This window comes from Phaseolus vulgaris, chromosome 9 (genome assembly GCF_051622355.1).
Source record: "Phaseolus vulgaris cultivar YP4 chromosome 9, ASM5162235v1, whole genome shotgun sequence".
Classification (NCBI taxonomy): Eukaryota; Viridiplantae; Streptophyta; class Magnoliopsida; order Fabales; family Fabaceae; genus Phaseolus; species Phaseolus vulgaris.
The window spans coordinates 35,231,884-35,249,919 of NC_143506.1; the positions used below are offsets into that span (position 1 = coordinate 35,231,884).

At 27.5% G+C, this 18,036-nt stretch overlaps 1 protein-coding gene across 2 annotated transcripts; it reads left to right on the forward strand.

Moving 5' to 3' along the window:
* Positions 1–9,834: 9,834 nt before the first annotated feature.
* LOC137822502 (pyruvate dehydrogenase (acetyl-transferring) kinase, mitochondrial) lies at positions 9,835–13,541 on the forward strand. 2 transcript variants are annotated; one of them, XM_068627398.2, is made up of 7 exons: positions 9,835–10,054; positions 10,166–10,482; positions 11,493–11,751; positions 11,885–12,065; positions 12,296–12,443; positions 12,556–12,769; positions 13,243–13,541. In XM_068627398.2, the coding sequence occupies exons 2-7, from the start codon at positions 10,234–10,236 to the stop codon at positions 13,299–13,301; spliced, it is 1,110 nt and encodes a 369-aa protein (XP_068483499.1). In that variant the 5' UTR covers positions 9,835–10,054; positions 10,166–10,233; the 3' UTR covers positions 13,302–13,541. The 2 variants fall into 2 exon arrangements, with proteins under 2 accessions (XP_068483499.1, XP_068483498.1); XM_068627397.2 differs by having other exon boundaries at positions 9,840–10,054; positions 10,194–10,482.
* The last annotated feature ends 4,495 nt before the right edge of the window (positions 13,542–18,036 follow it).

Consider the following 18,036-nt stretch of genomic DNA (forward strand, 5'->3'; position numbering starts at 1 on the left):
AGAAACAATCAGTAATTATCGAAACTTTTTATAACAGTAAAACTTTTTTCTAATGTTACAAGATTGGGTAATTGTGGAAATAAAATCAATGAAGTTTTTTATACGAGTAATTATTGATTTTAAAACAATATTGAGAAAAATTCAATATGTTTATGAATGTGCGTCATTATTAACTTGAACTATTATTATTTTTACCCGCATTAAACTTATATTTAATTTATTATATTTGCATACTTAAATTAAGTTAAGCCGTCCTTGGTTTTATTAAAATATCAAATATAATAAAGTATCATCCCATGTGTAAATTATCAGTCACATCAATAAAATACAAAATTAGTGATTAATATGATACACTAATATTTTTTATTCATAATTTTTCTATTAGTGGAAGGTGGAGTTCTTCTAGATCTTATAAACTTTAAGATGAGTTAAAATTGAAATACTCTACTACTAAATGAAGGTATGTTTAGAAAATATTCTTTTGATATTAAAATGAGTTAACCACTTTAGAATAATATAACAGAAAATAGAGAGGATTCAATCATATATTTATTAATTAAGTTTTAAGTATATTATAAATTTGTATATTTGTAATTGATTTTTTTAAATTGTGTTTTTATAAAGTATTTAAGATATTTTTCATTTTTAAGTATTTTATTATTTAATTTTTATCATTAAATGACGTGATCATTATATTTGTTTGCCTTCATTTAATTTATTAACTACTTTTTTATTCTATTTTTTTTAAAAATAAATTAATTGACAAGTAAAAAAAGACTAAAGATGAAAGACTTTGAAGATAAAAATGACAATAAAATTAAACAACCGAGTAGTTAAATCAAAATAAAAAACATTTTGAATCTAGTTAAATTTCAATAAGATTCAATTAAAAAATATAAAAATTTATAAGACTATTGAAACTTAATTAAATTATGAGTCAACTATGTTTTTTTTCCGGTATTATAACATAAAATTGATTTTCATCTGGTGTAAACTTTAGACTATTCAGATACCTATAATATAAAAACGATTGGAATGAATCATTTTGTATGTGAAATTATTGTTAGTTTTTTTTCAAAAATTTGTTGTTATTTTGATTGCAAACTAATGTAAACTAGAACTATTCTTAATAGGTTGATGAAGTGTAACTTCAAATTAAATCAATTCTACCTACAAAATGACCTATTCCAGTCATTTCCATATTACAAACACTTAAATAGTCTAAAGTTTAAGTCAAAAACGAAAACTAATTTGGTCTTACAATACAAAAACAAAAAAAATATTTAACTCTTAAATTATTAAGTTTTCTATTTAGGTATAATTTGTATTTATAGCTTTTGATTCTCATTAAATGATCTAAAAGAATTGATTATCATGTTTTGCTTTTGCATTGATAAACTTTTAAATATTTGAGAAGAGAAACATATTATATATAATAAAAGATTATATTATATTATATATAAGATTTGGCCTCTAATAAACCACCACCCTTGTGTTAACTACAAAACAAACAAGCCCCGTCGATGTTAGCTAATAACGCAACTTTGATTACTCATTCTCTGCACACAAACAAAAATGATTCCATCTCCATAATCACATCAATCAAATAATCCATTTATCATTTTATAATGGACAATTTTTTCCTTATATATTTTTGAAAAAATATAATAAATTTGTTATGAACTAAAGTTATCTTATATATAATTAGACATTAAATGAGAAATCAACTTATCTATAAACTAAAAATTTATAAAAAAAAGTAGTTTATTTTATTTTCTATTTCTTAAATTGTGTAGGAAGAAGGTTTTCAAACAAGTTTTAGGTTTGATTAGACAAACTCTTTCACGTGCATTTTTACTAGAAAAAAAGAATTAAAGAAGTACTCTTAAAATTTACAATTATCTTATAAAAAATTAGTTTGTATAATTTTTGTTTTTTTTTAAATTTAATTTCTCAAGCATGTTATTTTATTTGTCTATAAACAAATATAAAGGTAAAAACTAAATATTTTTATATTTTTAACAAAATTGAAAATATATTTTTGAGTACTTTTTATTTTAAAATGTTATATTTCCATAATGGATATCCCATATATTTTTCAAAAGTGTTTTTTTAATATTTATTTATTTTGATTTCATTCTCTAAAGAAAGGATAGATAATTGACACGTCACCTTTTGACAATTATTAGAAATAGAGAATTATAATTTTCTCTTAGTCATGTCATATAGATATGATGAATAGTAAAGGAAGAGTACTTGAGCGTGCACATGTTGAAAGGAACTAAGGAAATGTGAGACACTTTTATTATGTATGAGAGTTCCACTTAGTTAAAACTTAACAAGCTTAGCTAACTTACCTATTAGTATGAGTATTCAATATGGAAGCATACAAAGTATATCCAATAAGTTTCAAACCATACACTACAAAAAAAATCATGAAACAGAAATTAAATTTAGAAACAAAAAATAATTAGTTGCTATAGTAACTAAATTAGAGACCATTTTAGAGACTAAAAAAAAATTTGGTTTCTAAATTAATTTCTATTATTGTTAAATGGTTTCTAAATTGGTATCTAATTAGTTACCAAAGTTTCAACTACTAATTATTTAGATTCTAAATTTGTAGCAAAAACCTTGATAGCTAATTAGATACCAATTTAAAAACCATTTAACAATAATAGAAACTAATTTAGAAACCAACAAATTTTTTAGTCTCTAATTTAGTCACTATAACAACTAATTTTTTTGTCTCTAAAATTGGTTTCTATTTAATGATTTTCTTGCAGTGATACAAAAATGAGCTTTTGGAAAACATTATGATAATTATTATCACATTCAAAAAAAATTAATAAGTTTGACTAAAGTGGAGAGAACAAATGAAATCCCTAACAATGTTTAAAGGTTAGAAAAACATGCCACTCATGTTAAGGCATATATGAGATTTCATAACATTACACCCAAATCAAATATAAGAATCTTGCCATAGATAATCATGATCTTGATGATAATAAATAATATCATATTTTGGTGTGTCTAACAAAACTACCTAGCGTGAAATAGGTTACATAAGTCTATAAGACTTAAGCTTGAAGAAAGTACATCAAAGTGTTAGACGCTATAAGAAACTTAGATGAAGTCTAACATAAGTTCTAAATACATAAAAATCGTTACTTAAAAGCAAACAATAAGAAGACAAGGCACAAGTTCAAAAGAAGTAAACGAAGTCTACACACAAGCTAAAGATGTGTTACTTCAAGAGTAGACAAAGTAAAACACATGAAGACAAGACACAAGTTCAAAAAGAAGTAAATGAAACTTACATGTAGATATCATAATACACAATTTGAATTGCAAAGAGTCGTGAGAAGTTGACTCGCACATCCCAATGATGATTCTAATGCAAATAACCTCTTTTTTAAGTTTGTATGCTCAATATGATGTTTTTAGTTATTGAAAAGGATTTATAAATATAAAAATGTCCTTCACTAGGTGCTTTGAGTGCTATAGAGAAAGTTATCTACATAAAGTCAAACATTTTATGAAAAGCATTAAGACAAGGATAAAAAACAACACACAAGCTTTAACACCTGTTTAGGACATTTATTAATAGAATCCGTGACATTCAATAATGAATAATAATTTGAAGTGAATGCAATATGCGTGAGTTAGGTGAAAAAAATACATGCAAAATGAATGAAAAGCTTCTAAGTATTAGTTTAGAAGATCATCTACTAGACAAATTCAGAGAGTGACTTTTATTTATAATTTTTTCACCTATGTGAAGTTATTCTTTAGAACAATGAGTGTTTATATTTCATATCCTTTTCATGAAAGTAATTGTATAAATCCTTCAAACAAATTTTGTTGTATTAACATGAGTGACATTTCATACTTAGCTAAAAGTGGTGTTATGTACTTATTCTTTATACTTAAGAAAATAAAAAGATAGTTAGGAGTGACTTTATATACTTGTTGTAAGCCAAAAGTATCAATAAGAATACTTGTAATTATTTATTAATTAGTGGAACCATTTATAGTTGTTAAAGAAGAACTAAACATAGCTTAGGTTGTGAACTAGTATAAAAAAACAATAATGTTTACTTTATTTCTACTATGTGTGTATAAGCCATTTGTATTTTTATAAACATTTGTGGAAATATTTGTGAACATATTCTAAAACTATTAGACGAGCCTCATACACCATCTAATAGACGACTTGCTGCAAAAAGTTTTCCAAAATGTTTTTGTAACTTATATTCAACATCTCTTCTAGAGCTAACCTTTTATTTTAGTTGGTATCAGGGTTACATTGGAGTTATTTCTTTGTAGAATGGGAGGAAAAGATGCAAAAGTTGTAATGGAAAATGAATGATAGACAATAAATAGACCATCTTTGTTTAAAGGTAAATAATTCAACTACTAGAAGTCCTTGTCGCATCAAAATGATGAATGGTGAAGGATGACCAATATATTCTTGTACATTATTAAAATGAGCATTTCCCATAACCTCATGGATAAACGAGAAGAAGCAACAATACTTGTTGAATTCCAAGGCATGAAACGCTCTTATGTGTGTCTTATCAAAAGAAGAATACTCAAAAGTGCACGTCTTCAAAAGAGCAATCAAGACGGGACACTCTTACTATCTCGTATGAGGGTTTTATGGATGTAAAATTTAATAAATTCAATTTGCTTACTCGATAGTAAGAATTAGGCCATAAAGAAGCTGAAGTTTGTTCATCGTCTATTCTCAATAAATGAGATGTGTTTAAGTCCTCAAGGACTAACAAAAAATATCCAAGTTTATCTAGGTATTACTTGTTATGATCAAAACTACGAGTATTTAGACAAGACTCTTGTATTAATACTTCAGTGTCTTATAATGTGACTAGGAGTCTATATCATAAAAACCTTTTATGCTTTGTAAAGGAAGTCAAAATATAACACAATATTGGAATAAACTAGTATAAAAATAAGATTAGTTTTTTCCCTACAGAGATTAGGGATGGCAATGCGGGTCGGCTCGCAGCCCGCTATTAGTGTAGAAGATTGTCGACTAGACGAATTTAGAGAGAGACTATGTCTATATATTATATCCTTGCCGTGAAAGTATGTGTATAAATTCTTCAAACAACTTTTTGTTGTATTAGCATGAGTGACATTTCATACTTAGTTAAAAGTGTGGTGTTATGTACTCATTCTTTATATTTAGGATAGTTAGGAGTGAATTTATATATTTATTGTAAGCTAAAAGTAGCAATAAGAATACTTGTAATTATTTATTAATTAGTGGAACCCTTTATAAGCCAATTGTAGTTTTATAAACATTTATAAAAATATTTGTGAACATATTCTAAAAGTATTAGATGAGCCCCATACACCATTTAATAGACGACTTGCTGCAAAAAGTTTTCCAAAATATTTTTATAAGCTATATTCAACATCCCTTCTAGAGCTAACCTTTTATTTTAGTTGGTATCAGAGAATACATCTTGGAGCTAGTTCTTTATAGAATAGGAGAAAAAGATACAAAAGTTGTAATGGAAAATAAATGATAGACAATAAATAGATCACCTTTGTTTAAAGGTAAATAATTCAATTACTAGAAGTAAAGGATAATTGCTTTCTTTTAAGTCTTGCCGCATCAAAATGATGAATGGTGAAGGATAACCAATATATTCTTGTAGATTATTAAAATTAGTCTTTTTTCCATAACCTCGTGGATAAACGAAAAGAAGCAGCGATACTTGTTGAATTCCAAGGTATGAAACTCTATTATGTGTGTTTTATCAGAAGAAGAATACTCAAAAGTGCACGTCAAGGAGTAAACAAGATGAGACATTATTATCACGATGAGAGTTCCATGGATGTAAAATTTAATAAATTCAATTTGCTTACTCGGTAGTAAGAGATTAAATATTTTGATAAGATAATCTCGAAAACCATCAAACAAAAAAGAATTAGGCTATAAAGAAGCTCAAGTTTGTTCATCGTCTATTATCAATAAACAAGATGTGTTTAGGTCCTCAATGACTAACAAAAAGGACCCATGTTTATCTAGGTATTATTTTTTATGATCAAAACTACGAGTATTTGGACAAACACTCTCGTATTAATACTTCGGTGTCTTATAACGTGAATACTTATCTATATTAAAAAACCTTTTATGCATTGTAAAGAAAGTCAAAATATAACGCAATATTAGAATAAACAAGTATAAAAATTATGTCTCTTTTATTTCATTCATGACATTTGTATTATTAGTCTTAATTGTCTTTTTCAATCTATTTGCAAAAAAAAAAGAGAGAAAATTTTTCAATTAACATACAACCATATTATATTGTCTCTTTTCAACCATCTTGCAAAAGTCTTCAAAGGTATTTTTAAGCTTTAATCTCTTTTAAACCTAATTTGTATCTCTTCAACATTAGTGTGTGGGAGTAGTATTTATCCATACATAGGTGATTTGCCCATCAAGCACCAATACCTTACGAAATCTTCCATATTAACAGAAGTTACACTACTAAAAATTAAATTACTTTTTTTCCCTATAGAGATAGTGACAATAAAAGTTGGAAACATGGTTAATCTTATTTAGTCATTACAATCTCTGGTTAGGTAAAGAAGCATCATGTTCCCATACTTTATCTTATTCAGTAATTGCAGTATCTGGTTAGGTAAAGGAAGTGTGGAGTGAAACCTTAGATAGACTATAGCTTCAGGAAAACTCTTTTTGCATGCTATTTCTTTTTTAAGTACGTTATAAAAGCAAAACAAAGAAAAATATTCAGCTTACAAGAATATGGAAAAAGTGCATGTGATTTGGTTTGAGTTCTTACGTGATTTCTTATTCTACTAATTAGGTATTCTATTCAAAGCAAAAGAAATGAAGTGATAAAAAGAGAACTGAGAAAGAATGGAGAAACTTGTACCACTTTGTAAGAGAATTGGAAGCAATGAGAATCTTGTTATGGATACTCAAAATGGGAGAATAAGTTCTCTTCAAAGGAATATCCACAGAAGCAGCAGAAAGACCATGAAAAACTTTAACTTTGCATGTGGGAGATAAATTGTAATTTTTATTTTCTATTTATACTTTCATGATCCAACTTTTTCATTAGATTCTTTGAGTTTTTTTAATTTGTAGAGGCCATTATTTTTTAGGAGTGTTATAGTAACATTATTTTTAGCTTTTTTTATTTAAAATTATAAAATTATAATAATAACAACACTACAAGAAAATCATGAAATAAAAATTAATTTTTAGAAAAAAAAATAATTAGTTGCTATAGTGATTAAATTAGATACTATTTTAGAGACTAAAAAAATTTTGGTTTCTAAATTAATTTCTATTATTGTTAAATACTTTCTAATTTGATGTCTAATTAGCAATCAAAGTTTTTCTACCAAATTTAGAATCTAAATAATTGGTAACAAAAACTTTTGTTGCTAATTAGACATCAATTTAGAAACAATTTAACAATAATAGAAACTAATTTAAAAATCAAAATTTTTTTAGTATCTAAAATTATCTCTAATTTAAATGATATAACAATTAATTATTTTTTGTCTCTAAAAATTGATTTTTATTTATTTTTTTAATAATAATAACTTTTCAGTACATTTCAATCAAATTCTATCTAATAAGTACTGGGAAAAAAGTCTATAGCTTAAAAGAAGGAGAAGAAAAAAGCGATTTGGACCTACTTTGTCTTTTAGCTTCAATAGTAATGGATGTCACCTAAATTTGCATTGCCTTGATGTTACCTTTCCATAGATAAGATTCCAACACTTTCTATAGTTCTTTAAATAGTTTTAGATGGAGAAATTAATTTTTTAAGTTCGAATTAATTAACATACAAATTAAAATAATTTTTAAAAAAATTATATGATACAAATTTTATAAATTAATTCATAAAAAGTTAATTTTAATTTTTTTTTCTTTTTTTTCTTTTTTTTGTATAAAAACAGAAATCACACCTTGCACCAGTAACCCAAGTACTGATAATTCTCCTTTCCTTCAATCATACACACAAAGATATGTACAACTTTTTTTTTTCATTATTCTTATCTATAATTTGAAATTTTCAATAAAGTGTAAAGTGAGAAATATTAAAACAATGTTAAATGTGATTTTGAGGTGACATAGGAATTGTTGAATTTGTGAAAGGTAGGTCTCACAAATCTTCATAAGGTAAATGATGTAACTATCAGTGGTACTACAATTTTATGGCATAGATAAGATCGTATTAAATATCTTTCAATAAATATTTTTATTAACACTACCTCATATTTTGCTTTTTACCTTATTATTTGTTTTCAAAAGTGTTTTGCTTTTATTAGGGTCTTATGTTTCAATATTAAGAATTTATTTCAAAGTATATATTATTAACTACAATGAAAAAAATGGCTTCTTTTATGCATCTATGATAAAGTTTATCTTTCATTAACTGCTTATTTTCTTTATTAAGATTCTGACAATTATATCAGTTTATTATGTTCAGTTTGTTTATAAAATTTTGAGAAGTATACATTGTCAATAAATTATTCATATATGAATTTAAGTTTAAATAGTATTGCATTTGGAGAAATGGTATGGTTAATTACTTATTTTTTTAATTAATTTTTTTAAAATGCAAGAAATACTCATTTAAGCTATTAATAATCTTATGGTAAAAAAAATTGTAAAAATCACTTATATTAAACTTCCAAAACATTGATTTTTATTTTCTTTATCAAACTAAAATCACATAATATTTGATTGTGTTAGCACTCACCAATATATAATGGCATGGTCCACATGTCCACCCATTCTAGATTTACAACCACTCCTTTCATGATAAAATTATGTTGCTTTTTCTCAATTTCCAATATAATAAGAAAATATTTATTTTCCAAAGAAAACCGATGATTAATTTAATTGTTTAAATTAGTAGAACTTAAAGATAACCTTCGAGAGGACATATACAAAAAATATAAAATCAAATAAAGTCAAATTCACATACTCAAATTCATTAACTACTAAGTCTTCTATTAAAAAAAAAAAAAGAAAACCTTAGATAATTTATGTAGATTTTGATAATCGTTATTATTAGAGCTTTTTGGAAGACATGTTTAATACTGTAAGAATTTTATAACATGCAAAATATGTTTAATTTTTTACTTTTAATTAAAATTAGTGGATTTTAGAAAAAAATATTAAATGTAACAAAAACAGATAACATTTAATTGCATTTGAGAAAAAAATGCGTTTCTGTATTACTTATTATTGAGAAAAGAAGATTACAAAGAATAGCTAAGGAACTAACAAAAACACATAAATGCGTTTGAAATCTTAGTGAAAAAATAGCAATGGTTAATGAACAAGAGATAACAAATATTGAGAAATTAATACCTCAAAAGACAGATTAAAAATTTCATTCCAAAACTTATTTAGTTACATATAAATTCTTTATAAATTTCTTATATTAAATCTCTAAAGAAACTAATAATTTTTTGAAAAAAAATAAAATTATTTCACATCATAAAAATCTGTTTTAATATTTTTCTCATTATGAAAAAAAAAATCAATTTTGTATTTTAATAAAGGAATGAAAAACATAGTTAACTATTTTTTTTAAAAACATATATATAATCAGATAAATATTTAAAATTTATTTATATCTCAGAAATTTATTATCAGTATAAAAAAATATATTTACGCGTAAAGATTTTTTTTTTTTTAATTTATCTTCTGCCCGGACATAATTTATTATGTGTTATAGTAATAAAATAAAATAAAATAAAATAAAAACATAAAAATGAGTATAAATTGTCTGAACGAGTGTATGAGATTTTTTATTAAATTTATCAATGAAGATCTTATCTTAACACGTGTCATAAACATGGTCCCACTCAAATTTGTGTTGGGAGGTACAATTCTCGTTTCTCTTTCTCATCATCAATAATACGGTGACCCGGTTAACCAGGTTCTGCAAATTCGCAACTTGCAAATGGAAAGCTCCAAACTTTACCCTCCAATCCCAGTTCAAGTCTAACCCAGTTTTCTTTCACTGTAAGCACCCCTAATCACTCTTCAATTTTCCCTTCTCTGCAAAAGGGGTGTCACACTTTATTGATTTTTCTTTGGTTTTTGTCTTCTATGTTTTTGCATTGTGTGCTTGAGTTACATGTGGGTTGGTGTTCCAATTCAGTCTCAGATTTAAGGGCTCTTGGCTCCAGAACCGCGTTTTCATGGCTGCCAAAAAGGCATGTGAGACGTTCTCAAAGTCCTTGATTGAGGAAGTGCATAGATGGGGTTGCTTGAAGCAGACAGGGGTAAGTCTGAGGTACATGATGGAATTTGGATCCAAACCCGTTGACAAGAATTTGCTGATTTCTGCTCAGTTTCTTCACAAAGAGCTCGCCATTAGAATTGCCAGAAGAGCTATTGAGCTTGAGAATCTTCCCTATGGTTTGTCTCAAAAGCCTGCTGTTTTGAAGGTAAACTTCTTTCTCTACACTGCAGAATTGTGGCTTCTTGTTAATTCTGTGCTGTACTTTTTTTCCCATCTATGGTGCCCTTGGTTCTGTGTTCTTTGGTTTTGGTCTTATCTGTTTATGGGTAAGAGAGCTTTTATTTTTATGCCTTATATTATTCTAGTGTTTTGTTTGTTTTTCTTTGCTGCCTTAATACTGAGCATTCATTGAGATTGACTAACTTTTGAAAGCTGGTTTTTAAATAAAATTTAGTTTGTGATCGTCATTATCAAGATGAAGTAAATTCTTGTCTAAGGGAGACGTCCAGAGTGTCATGTTTGTGGATAATGTTGCCGTGTCAAAACCATCTTTGCAGTTGCTATGGAATATAAGCATGTGAAGTTTTGTATTGTTTCCACGGCTCATTAATTTATTCTGTTTAATATTTGTTTAATGAAAACATGTAAACAAAAGCTGAATTATTTGGTGGAGGCCAAGAGTGATTTATACTTCTAGAACACTACTACAAAGGGTTTTTACTATGTGAACACTACTCTACCGAGATTATATTTAGAAGCATGAGAATGAACTTCTAAGAAATTGTTCAGAGGTTCAAATATCTTGTCAAGAACCAACTAAATGACAAATTTAAGGCTTTGTGCTGATTGGTTCCGATATATAAACATTTTATCTAAAATTGGCCACAAAAGCTCTATGGTTTAGTCTCTATTTTAAGACAACGTTGTTTTATTTCTGTTAGGTAACAGTCTTCTTATTTAACAACCAAAATGGAAAACATTGTCCGATATTAAATTCAACTATTCTTGGCAGTGGTTGTTATCGTTGCTCCTTGGGATTGAGATTCTATTTCAGAACATGATAGTGTTAGTTTATGATGCTGTTTGTGTGATGTGGGTTTTGATGTGTGCTTTGTGGAAGTTTTAGCAACATAATTGAGAAGAACTCCATAAAACTAACTTAACGTCTTGTAAATGTTTTTATTGATCTTTTGTGCTACATTTTTATGATTTTAGGTTAGGGATTGGTATCTGGATTCTTTCCGTGATCTCAGAGCCTTCCCTGATATAAAGAGTATGAACGATGAAAGAGTTTTCACTGAAATGATCAAGGCCATCAAAGTGAGACACAACAATGTGGTTCCCACAATGGCCTTGGGTGTTCAGCAATTGAAGAAAGGTATGGATCCCAAGATTGTTTATGAAGATCTTGTCGAGATTCACCAGTTCCTTGATCGCTTTTACATGTCAAGAATTGGAATCCGTATGCTTATCGGTTAGTTCAGATAACATTGCCTTCCTTACAAGACTATGCAGTTTTTTTGCTACTATTTTTTCTTTTAAATCTTTGTAGTGAAGGTTTAAATCCTATGCTTATTGTATACATTTTTCATTTTTTGTGGATTTAGGGCAGCATGTTGAGTTGCACAATCCCAATCCTCCACCCTTCGTCGTGGGTTACATACATACAAAAATGTCTCCAGTGGAGGTGGCATGGAATGCCAGCGAGGATGCTCGTGCTATATGTTGTCGTGAATATGGAAGTGCCCCAGATGTCCAAATTTATGGAGATCCCAAATTTACCTTTCCGTGAGTTATATAATCCTTACATTCTGGAATTTGTTTGTTTTTGTTTTCCTGACATTCATTTTAAAAACTTTTACACTATCAGTTTGGCTGCTCCTTTTTGTTTTCTTTTCAAGAGCTCACATCTTGTGTCCTTAAGCTAGAAATGGTTATCTCATAAAAATTTATAATTACAGTTAAGAAATTTTGTCTATTTTCTTTCAGTATATAATTATTGGATGTTTCCACTACAGGTATGTTCCAGCGCACTTGCATCTTATGGTATTTGAGTTGGTTAAGAACTCACTTCGTGCTGTCCAAGAGCGTTTTATGGATTCTGATAAAGTTGCACCTCCCATTAGAATAATAGTTGCTGATGGGATAGAGGATGTTACCATAAAGGTGCTCAGTTAAATTTAATAGTTTTTGAGTGATCTTTTGTTCTGGAATATTTTTGTTTCTTTTGGTAGGATTGCTACTTGTTATAAGCAATTAGTCTGAGTGGCATTTTCAGGTCTCAGATGAGGGAGGTGGAATTCCAAGGAGTGGTTTGCCTAAAATTTTTACATATCTATACAGTACAGCCAGAAATCCATTGGATGAGCATTCAGATCTCGGAATAGGTGAAAATGTGACAATGGCTGGATATGGATATGGGCTTCCCATTAGTCGCCTATATGCTCGGTATTTTGGAGGTGATCTTCAAATGATCTCAATGGAAGGATATGGTGAGTAGGCTACTACTTGTTTTCCCTTTTGCACTAGTTTTCTGCAACATATCCTTATTCCTTCCACTTTTTTGTAATTCTACTACTTAGGCACTTGAAGACTTCCCAACATTTGTTTTTCTGGTTACTTTTTATTTTTATGTCCCTCATATCCATTAGAACTTCTTTAATAGTAATATACTGCTTTCATATCCATTTGTTTTCTCCCAAGTGTTAGTTGATCATTACACATTAAAACTTTAGAAGATTTTACTTTAGTAGGGTGGTTTCTTTATTTTCTAAAGCCTGGTGAACTCCTCAATACCATCTTAAAGGTCTTACTTGTATTTGTTGATAGATATATTATATCACATTTTTATAGTGTTATTTTTTTGTTATCCTTCTCTAAAATGGTCCTTTTTGCTATTTGATTGTCCTTGTTCTAAAATCAACAATCATGTTTTATGATGCTGTCATGGGTTGTTTATTCACAGGGACTGATGCATATCTCCATTTGTCTCGTTTGGGAGATTCACAAGAACCTTTGCCTTGAAAGCTCTTTTCAGTCAGAGTTACCTTTAAGTAACTCAGTAATGTTGTGCTAGGGAAAACACCATTGTTAGTATCAAAAGGGACCATTTTCAAATTTTTTTTATGTTTCAATGACAGATTTCTTGTAAATGTCACAGATAAGATTGTGCATGGTGATTGCCCTTTCTTTACCTTAGGCTCAGCTTTGGAAAATTGTCTTTTCCTTTCTAAATGAAAAATGAATATGCCCTTTTATCCAAAAGAATTGATGCGTGTGGATGAAGGTTAAAGGTACAGAAAAATGGGCCCTTTTTTGTGTGGCCAATAGCAATCCAAATAAACTGCATTTGGTTCCCTCCAATGCTGGACCAGATGGGTCACTCACTATCAGGCAAACAAGGTCACCACTCCAATATGATAAGGAGAATTATTTATTATTATTATTATTATTATGATAGCATTTGGTAACATGGGACTGTGAAAATGCATTTTCCAAAAGTAAAAAAAGCACCTAAGTATAAGTAATCAGAAAATCTAAGAATGTTACTGCAATAACGAGTAAATCTATGAATCTCGATTGTGATAAATAATCATTTATGAGATTGTAAATCTTCTGTGAAACCAAATAAATTTATTTCGAAGACTATCTAGTGTAAAATAACTTTAAAAGCTTAAACTTAAACTAATTTCTCTTCATATCATCTAAAACTTTATCTTTTTTCCTGGTTTTTGACATCATAAAAAACGAGTTCACACAAAGAAATCATCACTGCCCAAATATTAATATATAAATAAAAATATTTTTTAAAACTTTAGTATATTGTATATATTTGGCATCCCCAAAATTTGGGTACACTTATAAGAATACTTTGACACCTCCAAAATATTTCTCCTAAAGATCCTTCACTTATCACTCCCTGTTATACAATTTGGATATAGCCAACAAAGTCATATACAAAGAAATAATCTTATTTCTATATCACTTCCTTAATATTTAATTGATATAATGATTGATATTACATTTATAAGTTTTAGGTGTACCCTTATGGTTTCCTCTTTCTCATTTGTAAAGTGTAAATGTTATATCTAGAGTTGTACTAACCTTATGATTTTGATTTTTATCATATTAGAAAACTAAGGTAATCATTTATAATTTTTATGTGTCCTCAAAAGCTAGTTGGATAGTTAACTATACTTAAAATAATGAAATGAATTTATTGCATAATCTTGATAACTTACTTTTTCTTACTAAAAGGATAATAACATCTTGAGTTTTAGTCATTAGCTTTAGGTGCAAACAATGTCATTAGTTATATTAACTAACATGCAACTCTAATGTTATGAAAAACATGAAGTCCAATTCGATCATTTTCCTACAAATCTTGGCCTATAAATTTCACCTTCATTGTTTGGAAAATAAGCATGAGTGTGCTCAAATCTACCACAATTGAATTCCATCTAATTACAAAAATTCATAGTGAAAATCCAAAAATCAAGCATGATTTTTTAAGTGTGAGAGGTTATAAAATAGGTAGATGTGAGTTCTAGTTGGGAAAAGACAAAAAGTTGTTTCTACAAATGTAGTGGAAATACATGATTCTAGTAAGAGAAATAGAATAGTTTCTCACATGTTATATCTTATTCCTTTAAGTTTCTCTTTCTTAGGAATAGAAATGTGTTGATGGAGCTTGAAGCCACATGCAAGGAGAAGTAACTTAGCTTTAGTTCATTTTTTGTATTTTCCCTTATGATGATAGATGAGTGGTGTTCTAAAAATGTGTGGTGTTCTAATGTATAACTATTTTAGTATCTGAGTAGTGAAACCTTTTAAACTTAAAAAACATTGAAACAAAAAAATGAAACAAATCAAAATTACGATTTAGCCTATTTTCTATTTCATTTCTTACCAAAACAATAAAGTGAACCTTTCATAAAATTAAGAATTTTTAAAATAAAGAAAGTAGAGTTTTACTCATTATTAATTAATGTAATATTCTTAGGTTTTTCTGATTACTTAGGTGATTTTTGTTCTGATCTCAAGTTGGTTGGACTAGCATCGTTAGGGTCAATCACCGCATCCAAGTTATTGGTCGCTTTGGAGGTTGGTGTTCCGTCACAATTTTGTCATTAAAAGACACCTCGAAGGGTGAAGGGACGATGAAGTATATAAACTGTCATTGAACTCGATTCCTGCGCGATGTGAGACTATATTGACATATATATATATATATATAAGAAAATGATAAAAAAATGGTAAGAAGAAAATATATTTTTTAATTCTCTTATGTGTATTACATCACTTCATGCATAGGAAATATACAGGAAGTTTCTCTACCCAAATTACAATCTAATTATGTAATATACTAATCATGAGATTATATAATTATTAAATTAATTACATATAATTGAGTACAATATCGTCAAATATTGCGTACAATAATTACATATAATTTGATAATTATTATTTTGTTAATAACACTTTTGCTTTTGAAAAATGCATTTTCAAAGTCCATGTTACCAAATGCTATCATAGTAATAATAAATAATTCTACTTATCATAATGGAATGGTGACCCTCCTCTTAGTGACCCATATGGTCTGCATTGGAGGGAACCAAATGCAGTTTATTTGGAGGTTGATTCTCCTGCGCCGTATCAATTAGATTCACACATACTAACATCAAATCTATTTTATCTTTAATGATTTAATTTTTTTACTTATTCATAAATAAATCACAAAGTTCTGGATATATAAACTAATATTTATTTTTGGATTTCATCATTTAGAAATTTATTTGAACAACATAAATAACCTTCCGCATATCAAAATTCATTAACAAACATAAATGAGTTCCGGATATCAATTCTCACCACCATTTACAGCACACCGTTTTGAATATAGAAATCCATAACTCATAACTCATTTTTGGATATGGTCATCCAAAAACTTAAATGAAGTACGAAAATGACTTATGGATATCGAAATCCATAATATATAACAATCACTTTCAGATTTCTACTTCCGTAAGCAAAAATGAAGTCAAAAACAATGTTGGATTTTAAATTTTAAATTTTGTGTTGGGTGCATATCTTAAATGATACGGTGCAGGGAGAATTTGCCATTCATTTTTCATTTAGAAAGGAAAGGACAATTTTCTAAAGTTGGGCCTAAGGTAAAGAAAGGGCAATCACCATACAATCTTAGGGTGTTTCTCCCTACACCCCCAACAAAAGGCTTTCTGCACCCCATCATTTTTGGAAAAAACCATTTTACTCCTTTTAAAAATGACTTTCAGACTATTTTTTTCAGAATATTTTCAAAACATATTTTTTCATAACACATTTTATAAATTTCAGATTTATCAATCCAAATATTAAAAAAATGTTTTCCAGAAAAAATATTCTGAAATGGTTTTTTATCTTCCAAATTTTATATTCCAAAAATAGACTTTGTTACAGAACCCCTACCGAAAAACACCTTCCTTTACAAAACTCTTATTCTGGAATCATCCAAAATTATTAAGAATAATTCTGGTATTTCAAAGAATGTAGGGTACGAGAAAAAAAGAGAGTAGAGGAACAGAAAAAAATACCCACAATCTGACATATTTACAAGAATTTTGTCATTGAAACATAAAAAAAATAAAATTGACTGCAAATAGTTCCTTTTATACTAACAATGGTGTTTTCCCGAGTACAAGATTACTATGAGTTACCGAAGGTAACTCTGTCTGAAAAGAGCTTTCAAGGCAAAGGTTCTTGTATCTCCCAAACGAGACAAATGGAGATATGAATGAGAGTCCCGCTTAAAAAAACAAAGACACATGATTGTGATTTTAGAACAAGGACACCCAAATAGCAAAAGGGACCATTTTAGAGAAAGATAAAATAACAAAAAAATAACACTATAAAAAAGTGATATTATATATCTATCAAACCCTATAACACTATAAAAAAAAAGTGATATAACATAAGATTTGAGAAGTGTCAAGAAAGTTGAGAGTGTTTGGATTGGGTATGTTAGGTGGATGTACAAAAAAAATTTATTGAAATATGTAAGTGATGTGATGATAATTATAGTATTTTAAATTATTTTTAATGGAGAAAATTGTAATATTACAAATTTACCCTTGTATATATAAAAGAGAAATAAATAATTATTAATTTTGTACATATTTTAGTTAATTAAAATAATTTAAAGTTTCATTTATAAATGAAAGAAAAAATAATGTAAAATTCAAATAAATAATTAAATAAATTTTTTATTTTAAATATAATTTTATTATTTTATACTTTATTAATTTAAATTAATTTTCTTACTTAAGTTAATTTTTAAGATATTTTTAATATTATTTATGATTCTTTAAATTATGTTATATATATATATATATTTATATACAAAATTATTATTATTAATGATTTTCATTATTATCATTAACAAAATCAATATATTTTAAAAAGTAAATGGGTATTTAAAACATAACATGAATATTAACAATGCTCTTTAACTTGCCTATTAGGTAATGGAACCCAAATTCAATTTATGCATAATAGAAATAAAATGTTAAAAAAGTTGCATTCAAAACAATATCATTATCTAAATAAGTACCAAGAAAACTACCATAAAACCTTAATACTAAATAACAATTTGTCAATGTTCAACGTGAAAAATAATAATAACAATAACAATTCATTAATTTTAAACATGAAAAATAGAAATAATAATAATGATGACAATAACATAATGATAAGACAATCA

Bases quoted from the DNA above. Each gene is read 5' to 3' on its own strand.
- LOC137822502 (XM_068627398.2), top strand. From the start codon at position 10,234: ATGGCTGCCAAAAAGGCATGTGAGACGTTCTCAAAGTCCTTGATTGAG. The intron at 12,444-12,555 runs GTGCTCAGTTAA...TGGCATTTTCAG, and splicing joins TAGAGGATGTTACCATAAAG to GTCTCAGATGAGGGAGGTGG. The intron at 12,770-13,242 runs GTGAGTAGGCTA...GTTTATTCACAG, and splicing joins GATCTCAATGGAAGGATATG to GGACTGATGCATATCTCCAT.